At 39.7% G+C, this 12,774-nt stretch overlaps 1 protein-coding gene across 3 annotated transcripts in view; it reads right to left on the bottom strand.

The window, feature by feature from the left end:
• The window catches only part of CDH11 (cadherin 11), a 58,276-nt gene extending 56,386 nt beyond the window's left edge, over positions 1-1,890 (bottom strand). For 2 of the 3 annotated variants that reach the window (XM_063797840.1, XM_054668448.2), the window contains exon 1: positions 1,566-1,889. In XM_063797840.1, the coding sequence (XP_063653910.1) occupies positions 1,566-1,793 (228 nt within the window). In that variant the 5' untranslated portion in view covers positions 1,794-1,889. Of the gene's footprint in view, positions 1-1,565 lie in introns of all 3 variants that reach the window. The other variant, XM_009430929.5, reaches the window with a different exon arrangement.
• Positions 1,891-12,774: the final 10,884 nt, after the last annotated feature.

Here is a 12,774-nt window from a genome sequence, read left to right on the forward strand (position 1 = left end):
CTATCTTTGTTTTTTTTTTTTGAGATGGAGGCCTTTGTCTCATAATAATAATTTAAACTTAAATAATAAAAATACTTTAACAAAAATAAGAAAATGGCATTAGTAATAAATAATACTATTAATATTGTTAATATTAACTGGCATTGTTAATAATCATCTTTTTTATTATTTATTTATTTATTTATTCATTCATTTTTTGAGACAGAGTCTCACTCTGTCTCCCAGGCTGGAGTACAGTGGCACATCTTGGCTTACTGCAACAACTCCTTCCCATGTTCAAGTGATTCCCCTGCCTCAGCCTCTGGAGTAGTTGGGATTACAGGCACTCGCCACCACGCCTGGCTAATATTTGTGTTGTTAGTAGAGACGGGGTTTCACCATACTGGGCAGGCTGGTCTTGAACTCCTGACATCCCGTGATTCACCTGCCTCAGCCTCCCAGAGAACTAGGATTACAGGTGTGAGCCACTGTGCTGGCCGCACATATCTTTTTGCAGTTTTAATGTCACTATCATCTGAAAGATAACTGTACATTTTACTCAAATGCTAGTGGGTAGGTAATTTTCCAAACTCTCTTGAATTTGTATTTTGGACCCTCTTTCTACACTTGCACTTTTCTGGAAGAGATACACAGAGACCACAGAGCCTGGAATGGGAAGTCATCTCACTGGGTTTTACCATGCCTGTGGAAACAGGGATAAAACCACACCCAAGCTTCTGATACATATTCATTCAGCTCTTCAAAGCTGGGTCTAGCATCAGGACATGAGTACACAAGGATGACACTGCCCTTGACACAATGTAGCTTGAAGTCTAGTGAAGTAGACAGATTAATAAGTAGATACACTGAATACAAAAAGCAAAGCTATGATAAAGGGTCCAAAGGAGGAGCATTCAAGTTGGGATTAGGGTGTGGTCAGGGAAATGCCTCCAGCTGGAAAATGGTTAAATAAATTATGGCTATGTGCATTTAATGGGCTATTATGCAGCCATTCAAAATGGAGTTTGAGCCTGGAGTAGTGGCTCAGGCCTGCAGTCCCAGCACTTTGGGAGGCTGATGAGGGAGGATCACTTAGGTCAGAGGTTTGAAGCCAACCTGGGCAACACAGCAAGACCTTTTCTCTAAAAAAATGAAATAAAATACAAATTAGCCAGGCATGGTGGCATGAACCTATAGTCCCAACTACTCAGGAGGCTAAAGCAGGAGGATCCCTTGAGCTCAGGAGTTTGAGATTACAGTGAGCTATGATCACACTACTGCATGCCAGTCTGGGCAACAGAGAGAGACCCCATATCTAAATAATATGATAAATGAGTTTTATGATATAACTCCCTAAAATTAAATGGAAAAACCTAAGAAGTATTCTCAACATGGATAAGTCTATTATTTTTTTTAAAAAGTCTGGAATAACATATTATGTACAATATTTGGGTGGTTTTACTGGCTCTTCAAGCCATTGGTGTTTTCTCTCTTAGATGCCTGTGGGCCTTTTGCTTCTTTCTGGCCACAGACGACTATTCCAATGGTGGGTTGGAAAGCTCAGGATTGAGGGAAGGCAGCCTTACCCTGCCCACAAGCACGGGGTCAGGCCCGGTGTACTCCTCTATCACGAAGAACTGGTTCCAGACCCAGCCACGCTTGGAGCGCTGTAGCACCTGCCCCTCCTTGCCCTTCTCATGGTGCCCATGGAAGGAGGGCCGCAGGTGCCCCCGCCGCTCTGGGGCAAAGGCCTGGCTGTGGCACAGCATGCCCAGGCACACCAGGGCGGCTTGTAAACAGTAGTTCTCCTTCATTTTTGGTTACGTGGTAGGCACAGGAGAATGCAGCTGTCACCCCTTCCACCAACCGTACGGTGGTCTTGCTGAGGGTGGCCTCCCCGACGTGTCACGCAGACCTCTCTTGGGATGGAATGTCTCTGCTGGTTGAGCTCATCACGTCAGGGCTGCCCACGTCCCCAGTTAGCTTCTGCAAGCAGAGAGAGGTTGGATTAACTGCAGGCCAAATCCCCACTTCATTTCCATTCCTTTCAGTAAGCTTTCAGGACTGGGCATGAGTTTATCACGTGGGAGCTACGGGCTTTGGGGAAGCTCACTGACTGCTTTGAGCTCAGCTTGCTCATTTATGAAGTGGGGATAAGAGTGTACCCAGTACAAAGCTGTCACTGGGATTCACTGAGTAATGCATATAAGTCTCTTAGCACAATGCCTGGTACATAGTAAGCACTCCATATTTATCTGTTATAATTGATCAAAATTGTGCTTAGATATGATTTTGTAATAAGAAAACGGGGAATTAAAGGAGTCCAGATGAGGAACATATAATCCACACTGGGGTTCAGTTTAGGGAGAGGACAGATGGCTGGACTCAATCCTTTAGTGAGGTTGCTGTAATAAGAAAGGAGAGTGTGGGATTCCATGCAGAAGGAACATCACATCCAAAAGCACAGTGTGCTCCAAGACGTTCAGCATGCCTGGAGGTAGTAATGAAGAAGGCGGGCAGGCAATGGATCCTGTTAGGGAAGGGATGTAGGGGAAGATCCCAAGAAACCATTGATGGTTACTGAAATATTTACAGGAGAAATAATGGATTAAGGTCTCTTTGGTAAATCAGTTAAGGGTATAGTGTCAATTCAAGGAGGAAGATTTGCTTTTGTCTGGCAAAGATCCATCCACGAAGCCAAAGATCCTACCTTGCTTAGCCTGGAAGTCTCAGAAAGGATATTTTACAAGCTTTCACTAACTAGGAGAAGGAAAACAAAACAAAACAGTATATCCAACCAACCAGCCCAAGGTCATGTTCCCAGCACCCAGCCATGACTCAGCTACTCAACACCAGTGAGGATAAGCCAGTAATGCCTTTCACCTTTCTACACTCCTCACAGGTTTCTGAGCCACAGTCACTCTTGTCCTCTCTCCAGCACTCTGGTTCTTATTGCCAGTCCTTAACTTCTGCCTTGGGTTCTGGACTTCTTCATTGGACTTTCTCATGCTGAAAACTTAACTCTTCTCTAAGGAATTCCCCTTGCTTGTTCTCCTCTCTTAGAACCACACATTTGTTTTCTGGAGAATCACCTTCTGTCTCTGGAGTGCCACCCAGACTCCAGAGAGAGAATCAGATGAGTTCACCACCAATGTGAGGGAATCTGAGAAAGTTCTTGTGCAGGAGGATGATACATTGATATTGAGGATAACATTCTGTTTCAGCACCTGGGTCTAAATGAAACTGGAAAACTTACTGAGCATTGTAGGAATCACTGTCATCACCTAATTTTTTGCTGTCTTGTTTGGGTGAAATGGTTCAGGGAAAAAGGGAGCAAGAAGGAAACAGCATGAATCTTGGCATAGTGGAAGGTACATAGACTTGGAGGTCAGATGCACCTGGATCAGAATACCACTTCCATATTTTACAATCTGGGTTACTCTGGGCATGCCAATCAATCACTCTGAACCTCCATGTTTTCATGTGAACAATGAGGATGACAAGAATTGTTGCACCCATACAGGCCTGAACACAGAGTTGGGAACTGGACATGCAATAGGTTCCTTCTTCTTTTCCCAGAGTGTCACAACATAGGGGAAGATCTCAAGAAACCACTGATGGTTACTGAAATATTTACAGGAAAAATAATGGGTCAAGGTCTGATATGGTTTAGCTGTGTCCCCACCCAAATCTCATCTTGAATTCAACATGTGTTGTGGGAGGGACCCAGTGGGAGGCAATTGAATCATGGTTGCAGGTCTTTGCCATGCTGTTCTCATGATAGTAAATAAGTCTCAGGAGATCTGACAGGTTTATAAAGGGGAGTTTCCCTGCACAAGCTCTCTCTCTTTTCCTGCTGCCATCCATGTAAGATATGACTTGCTCCTCCTCGCCTTCAACTATAATTGTGAGGCTTCCCCAGCCATGTGGAACTCTAAGGGTACCCATGCCTTGAACATGGAGATGCCCCCAAGAGGATGATGAGGTGCTTTCTCCAAGATGCGAATTGAGAACAAATAAGTTACTTGGGATACCATAGCCATCTGACCTCAGCAACCTAGAAAATAAAAGAATTGGTGAAATTATAATTTGTAGATACAGATCCATTCCATTTTGATGAACTTTGACTTTGCCATCCCAAGTCTTTCTGTTTCCTTTGTAATATGGCAAAGTGGTATCTGGGAGGCCACAGATGTGCAGTTAAAGCCTGGTGACTGTTACTTTTCTCAATAACACTTTGGGATGGTATTATGTTAGTCTTTATTCAAGGAATAGGGGACTTGAAACTCTTAATATTGGTTGTAAACAGACACTTTGGGATACGTAAAAGGCTACATGGGAGAGAGAGAAAGATGGAAAAGGCAGCATCATCATTTAACAACTTCATCCTTACATTCAGGCACTTTAATAATACATCAGATGCTGTTTCTAGAAAGCCAAACCGACTGTGTGGAAAGAGCACAAAGAAGGCCCCAGAGGACGGGTTAGATGCTAAAATGAGGCCGTATGAAACAACAGAAAGATTTCTGGGCAGAAGTCATGAAACTCAAGATTTGGTGGAGAATCTGGCACTAATTTGCCATGGAACTTCATTGATTCTACTCTCAGAGGCTCTGTCTCACTCTGTAAAATGAAGCCTGTGTAAAATTTTCTTCAAGTGGCTTCATATTCATGATTAGAGTTTCAGTGAGCTAGTGAGGGGCATTTCTTCTGATTCATACAGTGTCTCCTTACTAGACTGGAAAATTCTGAATGGATGGGATTATATCTTATTTACATTTATATGTCTGACACCTGAACACAAAGCAGGCCGTCAATAAAATTTTAATATATGATTTGAATCTCACATTTCAACTCTAAACTTGACATTGTCTCTGTGGAAACTCAAGAAGAAGAAAGAAAGACAAAGAAAACAGCATATGGTGAGGCAAGATCCTTGCCCATCTTGCACCATGCCAAGTATTAAATGCTCATTCACAGAGTGATAAATTATTCTTGCATATAAGCCATGAAGTGTATTAGAAAGAAAGGGTTTAATTAAAGTTGATATTTCTTCACCTTTTTCTCCTGGCTGCCATTTTGCTGCAAAGCACAATTATTTCTAACACTAGAAGTGCTGAAACAAGATGACAACTTTTTTCTTTTATAAAAAATGTCTAGCTTAATACTAATGAATTTAAGAGTTTCCACATGATCAATAAACAATAACATTCAATCTGTTAAAAAGGTGAAATTATCTCTTTTCTTCTTTTGGAAAGAATACTGAATCAATTTGCTTTTAAGAGCAATGGTCCACCATTTTAAATGCTTATATGACTGTATGTGATACAGAAAGTTATTTTAATGGTTAATCTTAGGTATGTATAAGACTGATTTTAAGACATAATTTAAAAAAAAATATTCACTTTCAGAATGAAAATTTATGTAGCAAGTTCTTTTCCTTAGCTACTGTTCTAAAAGCTTTACAAATAGTAACTCATCTATTAATTTCTATAACAACCTTATGAATAGGAGCCATGAATATTCTTCTCTTAAAGGATGAGGAAACTGAGTTCCAGACACATTAAACAACTTATGCAGACTTACGCTTCTAGTAAATACCAGACCTGAGATTTGAACCCGTGGCTTCAGGCCCTAGAATCCATGTTCTTAACCAGTAAACAATCACAACTCTTGTCATTTGTTTGAGTTTGAAGTTCATAAGGAAATTATATGGACGTTGTGATAAAAAGCAGTGACCTAGAAGCCAGCTAAATGTAGGAAGTAAATTACTATTGGAACTCAGTGTATACTAATAACAGGACTAGAATGAAAATACTAATATAGTTAAAATTTACCAGGTGTTATCTGCCTAACATTCTTGGACATGTTTTCCATGAGTTGAGTCATCAAATCTTCACAAAAACCCTAAAACGTAGCATTATTGCTATTCCCATTTTACAGGCAAGTAGTCTGAGGCACATCAAAATTAAGTAATCTGTCCAAGATTACAGAGCCAGCAAGTGAAGGACCTGGGATTGAACTCTGAATGTTTGGTTTGAGGACTTGTATTCCTACCCTGTACAATTTTACCTAAGAGAAGGCTGCAGGTCAAATTTAGGCACACTAATACAAATAGACACAATAGCCTTAACATGATGATAATTTAAATTTTGGTAGCATGGAGAAGTAGACTATAATAAAAAAAAATTATCCAAACCAAAAAGAAAGAAAAAGCATTTTATATCAATGACCAAAGTGAAGATGAACAAGAGGTAATTACATCAGTCCATCAATAACCATCAATAACATAGTATAACCAGGTCTTTAAACAACATATGACACAAAATTTGATCTTTGGTTTTTATTTTAAATACCTGTTTCAGAATTTCTAAATGTGTAGGTTACAAAAGTGTATTCAGAGTTGTTTCAGTTTTTTGTTTTGTTTTGTTTTATGAAATATTTCTAGAATTGAGAGAACTGATTGATGTATTCAGTGGTAGGGACTTAGTAGGAATCTCCCATGAAAATTAATAGGAGACTGCCCTCCTAAGGAGACCTTGATGTTGGTAATAATTAGGGAAATATATCAATGTTCTAATTGGTTTTAATAAAGACCCCCAAGGTAGTTCTTGAACAATCCATTAAAACACTTTTTAGCAGTATGTCAGGATGCCTAAGCATTGGGATTCTACTAAAACATATAGGAGGACTTTATTTTATGATGGGAGCATATTGCTTGGAGGGAAAAATAAATGTTGTTGAAAGTCACAGCAGTAATAACATGACAGGAAAATAGATGTGCAAAGCCACCAGCTCGAAAGGGAAGGCTCACCCCTCTATCTTGAGAGCAGATAGCCCGTCAGAAGCTACCGTGCCTTGAGCATAAAACTCTCTTGCTGTGCCTGCTTTTGTCTCCGTAAAAGAAAATGACATATACGGGTGTTTAAGTATATTTGGACTCCTGCTGGAAATTGTTATTGGGTGGAGAATGAAAGACGAAAGTGCTTAGCAGAAAGCAAGCAGATTTGGTTTTTCAGCTGTCCCCTCCCCACAAAGCTGGAAGGATCAGACAGGCTGACCTGTTTTTTCATTTCCAGGTAGCTAATTTATAGTTAGAGACAGGTTATTATTACATTAAGAATATTACCACGGCCCACACCAGAGCTCAAAACCCCATTCTGTATCTGCAAAGTCCCCTTGTTGGTGAGCTAAGGGGCTCTGGTATCCCTTTCAACAAACACAGCTTTGTAACCAATCCAATTCTATTATGCAAATTAATTCAAGCATATTTTATTCCCCGTTCAGATCTCATCACTCAGCACTGAGCTGGTCTCTCATTTCAAATCAAATCACAGGAATTATGCCATGTCTGTGGAAATCACAGAGAATAGGGGAGAAGAAGTATTACAAGAATTATTGAGTCACACTTCTCAATAATTCTTCTCCCCTGATTTCTAGACTTGAAGCAAGGCATAAGCTTGGGGTAATCACTTCTTCTCAGGTGCAAAATACACTGCAGAGACCGCAAAAAGGTTATGGTATATGCTGCTCCAATTTCTAATACCAAATTCAAATGTTAAAGTAGGCAGCAAATAAGGCCCCTTATCAAAGACCCCAGCGCTCTGCAAAGGTGAGTGGAAATTTTAAAACTGCTTCAGTGGAGATCTGAGTCTCTGCTTCTGGAGAAATAGAGAATGACAGAAGTTCTGCTTTGAAAGTGGAAAGATCATTCACTACCTATGTGTCAGGTTCAAATCCTGGTTCCATCACTCATGATTTACATTAAATTGTCATAAAAGTAGATACTATCCTTGGTCAGGTGCTTGATTTTTCTAGTGCTGGACAGTATCCTCAGGGCTTGGTACATATTATTTTATTGCATTTTCACCACAACTGCATATATATGTGTGTGATATATATATATATGTGTGTTTATACATATATACACATATGTATATGTATGTATATGTGTATATATATACACACATATGTATATGTATATATATATATCATGTATATATATATGTATATACACACACACATATAATATATATATATATATATACACACACATATATATATCACTCAGACTTTATCTAGGAGGAAAGTGAGGCTCAGTGTCCTTATGTAACCCACCCAAGTACACCCTGAATCATTGACAATGTTGTAATTCTAATGCAAGTTTACAGGACTGCAGAAGCCAGGCTTGACTTTGGACTATTTTAACTGGCTATCAATGTCTGAAAGTCCAGGTCCCCAATCTTGAATACAAGAAGATTGCATGACCAACTCCAAGGATCATCTCAGCTTCAAAAATTGTATTTGTTATACAAAATAATCTTTGTTAGATGTGACTTCCACTTATTTTCTAAGTAAATACAATCAGACTTTATATTCTTAGGGTCTCATGGCCACAAAATATTACAGGAATCCAATGTAAGGCCCCAGACTTAAAACATGTGTAGTCATTCAGTGATTATTTATCTCTTTAAGTAACTAAATCATCTTCAAATGATAACATGATTAAGTACAATGTGTGCAATGAAGAACTTATTATTTGTACTCTATTCTGTCCTTAAGACAGCCTTTTTATTGGTGTAATATTTTTAAATGTTGATCATTAAGATGAATAACATATATCAACACATACAGGAAATAACGCTATCTGCAGTGTCATCTCTGACTATGAATAAATACTCTATATGAATGTGTGGAAAGAGAAATAGATATTATTTTCATTTGTTCTTTTGTACGAGCTAAGATACCTGAGGGAAGATTAGAGCAAAGTGGTGATGATAAACTGATGCTTAACATAATGTAATGTCATTTGTGGTATCAAAGGCCTGTATGTAAACCTCCCTTTGTCTCCAAGCAGTAAATATGCATCAAGCTTTTTTTATTTGTCTGTTCCTTCACTTGGTAATAACTTTTCAATGGTTCTAGGCCTAGGTTGAACTCTGAGGATACACAGGCATCAATATACCTCCAATATGTAGACTGTTCTCAAACAATACTGAGACTGTTGTCTAAGCAGATGAATGATGGTATGATGTGTTCAGTACAGATAGGACTATGTACAAGAGCACAAAGGAATCAATGACTACACTTCTACAGACAAATTTGTAAAGTATCGGTCCTGTATTTCAATACTTGCCTACTCAAACCTCTTGCAAGTAAACTCCCATATCCACAACTTCCAATGCCTGGAGCTTCCATTCCCACTTTGGGCCATGGCTCATTGAACAACACCCAGTTCAGTGACAACTAAATCATAAACCAACCATTGATCGTTTCAGCCTAGTTCAAAACGATGAGGTGGGTGAATCAGATTTCTTTGGGAACTTCAATGAAAGAAAACAAGAACCTTCTGCAGTGAGTGAGGGAACTAAAATAGGAAGGTTACAAGGCACTTGAGAAATGGAGTAGCTACCAAGTGACATCTCATGACGAATGTTTCAATGAAATCAAGGCTTAGAGCAAACCAGTTACAAATTAAAGAGAAACAAACGTGACCTCTGTCTCTGAGTCATTTAAATAGCAGAACACAAGGCATCTGAAGATCTTGGCAATTAAGGACTCTCTCAGCAGCTGTCTTCATGGAGCCCACCCTACTGATCTGTTCCTGAATTTCTGTGAGATCACTTGCAATGCTCTTGAATGACAGCAAGCTTCCTGTATGTAAACTCACTTGAGTGATTTCTTTTGTTATCAAAACAGCAAACCTAGTATCAAGAGGAAAAAAGTTTGGTGATTCTTCTAGTCAAAGCTAAAATAATGTAGCTGTATGAATCACTTGTTCAGATATAGACAATGCCTTCTTCTCTGAATTTCTAAGAAGACTGAGACAAGAAAAATAACTCTAGACCAAAAGTCAAGATTCTAGTGATCTAGCTTAGGTTCTGCTATTGAACCGTAGTGCGAACTTAGAAAAAATACTTTTCCCTGTGCGTTAACTAAGTATCTCCTTCTATAAAATAGGAGGTTGGAAATAGCCTATAAATGGTCTCCCATGCATATCTGCAGGGGCTTGTGAGTCTCTGCTGAGAATAAGTGACTTTGCCTAGACAGAAGTTTTCATCTCATTTTGAAGGTCTAGGTCCCAGCTGGCAGGGATGCTCTGTATACAACTTGAGGCCCCAGTGACCTACAGCATCATGGGAATCGTGCCTTCTGGGGCTAGACAATGCAGAGGCCCTGCTACTGTGACAGGTCTTTAAATTCCAGTATTAGGAATCAGGACTTTACTGGATGGACAATGGGAATCCATTCGGAATTTCTAGTTGGGGTTGACAGGAGCCGAGCTGTCAGAGGTGTGCAGGAGAAATGGAGGTAAGGAGTGTCAGCTCTTACAAAACAGTTAAGAGGATGGGCTCAGGGATCAGAAGGAGTTGGAAGGTTAGAGCTCAAGAGTTACAGCTCACTACACTAGAGGTGGAAATCAGCCTCTGCAAGTCTCCACACTGCCCTGTTAAAAATGGGAAAAACCCAGCCGGGTGCAGTGGCTCGCGCCTGTAATCCAGCACTTTGGAAGGCTGAGGTGGGAAGATCACAAGGTCAGGAGTTTGAGACCAGACTGGCCAACATGGTGAAACCCAGTTTCTACTAAAAAAAATACAAAAATTAGCCTGGCATGGTGGCGTGTGCCTGTAATCCCAGCTACTTGGGAGGCTGAGGCAGGAGAATTACTTGAACCCAGGAGGTGGAGGTTGCAGTGAGCTAAGATCGCACCACTGCACTTCAGCCTGGGCAACAGAGCAAGATTCCATCTCAAAAAAAAAAAAAAAAAAAAAAAAAGGGAAAAACCCTAGGACCAGTCTCAAAGGGAGAGTGCCAAGAGAAAAAGAGACAATGTGTGTACTTTGTACAGTACCTGTCATATGGTAATCATTCACAAAATATAAAGTCTTTGAAGGCAGGGACCTTTTCTTTGCTGCTCACTGCTGTAACACAGAACATGGCCTGGTCCACAGCAGGTAATTAAGAAGATGAGTTAAGAGTTTTGTTTATTCAACAAGAATGCGTAAATACATATTTTAACCCCTGGATACCATGCTCTAATCCAATAAAGAATAAGCCTCATGAAGGGGCTCTAGGAGTCCACTGTCTATTAAGGAGAAACAAGAAACCAATATTACAATAGAGATTGCTAAATGCAATAATAGGTATATGTGAGGAGATGAGATAAAGTAGACCAGGGTCGTTCAATAGAAACATAATGTCAGTCATGTGTAATTTTAAATTTTCTAGAAGCCATATTTTTAAAAGTTCAAAAAATCAGTGAACTTAATTTTTACAATGTATTTTATTTAACCCAGCATGCCCCCAAATCGTATCATTTTAACATGGAATCAATATATACATTCTCAAGATATTTTATATTTTTTTGTCCTAAGCCTTCAAAACCGAATGTACATTTTATATTTAAAGGACCTCTCTGTTGGGACTAGCCACATTGCAAGAGCTTACTGGCCACGTGGGGCTAGTGGCCACCATCTAGGCAGCACAGGCATAGGGGATTCTTAAAGTTTCTTGAGAGAGGAGGGTGTGTAGTCAAGGAAGACTTTCTGGAGGCATTGCAATAGTTCAGGTGAGAGGTAATACGGTTCCAAACCAGAAAAAATAAGGCTTGAGTTGAGAAAAAGGGGCCATTCTTGAAACGACGCAGATGTAGATGGTTTTAGGAACTGAAAAGATTAGGTTAGAGAATGAAGCAGCAGTGAGGGGAGAGTTTGAAGACAGTGGTGCTATTCCTGGCCTCAACAGGAGAAGAGGCTGTTTGAGGAATAAAGAGCATTTGGTTTAAAACAATTTTTTTTTTTTTTGAGATGGAGTTTCACTCTTTTTGGCCAGGCTGGAGTGCAATGGCACGATCTCAGCTCACAGCAACCTCCACCTCCTGGGTTCAAGTGATTCTCCTGCCTCAGCCTCCTGAGATTACAGGCATAGGCCACCATGCCTGGCTAATTTATTATTATTATTATTATTATTATTATTATTGAGAGACTGGGTTTCTCCATGTTGGTTAGGCTGGTCTCGAACTCTCAGCCTCAGGTCATCCACCCGCCTCGGCCTCCCAGAGTGCTTGGATTACAACTGTGAGCCACTGTGCCTGGCCTAAAACATTTTAAGCTTTCAGAAACAGTGGAAAGATGTACAGGGGAAAAGTTCAGAGTAGAATTAGGTACCAATGTTCTTGCAAGAGTAGGTAATATCAATTCTACCATTTCTTTTCAAGTTTGGAGATTTTGCTGTATTATTAAATTCTAGAATCTCAGAGTTGAATGACACTCTAGAGACATTGAGCTATTAGTCCTTTAATTCAATAGACCAATGGGAAAACTGAGATACAGAGATGATAACTAACTTATTCAAAATAAAATAAAGAGTGAAAAAAAAAAAAAAACCCAGAACCTAAACTCTTCATTTTATAGAGAAAAAGCAGAGAGGGCAGAGGAAGCATCACGAGGAAAAAGATAATTTTTGTAGCATCTACCTTGCCCTCTCTTCCCTGATTTAAAAACAGTCCCCCCTTTTAAACTATTTCTATGGAAACAACCAGCCCAGGTTCAATAAGGGGGAAAAATAAAGCACTCATAAGTAATGACCTGAGAGAGCTCTTTAAAGATTTGCAGTGGAGAACTGAACTAAGAATAACAATCTGCATATTCTCCCTGGAATCTAATGTCCTGCAGAGAACCACTCCCCATAGTCTGTTTTGTAAGGTATAAACAATGAGAGGAGGAATTGTCCCTAGGTGGCCTTAATAACAGACAAGGGCTTGATGTGGTCTTTTGAAATAATTGCTAAAGCCAG

Source organism: Pan troglodytes, chromosome 18 (genome assembly GCF_028858775.2).
Source record: "Pan troglodytes isolate AG18354 chromosome 18, NHGRI_mPanTro3-v2.0_pri, whole genome shotgun sequence".
In the NCBI taxonomy this organism is placed as follows: Eukaryota; Metazoa; Chordata; class Mammalia; order Primates; family Hominidae; genus Pan; species Pan troglodytes.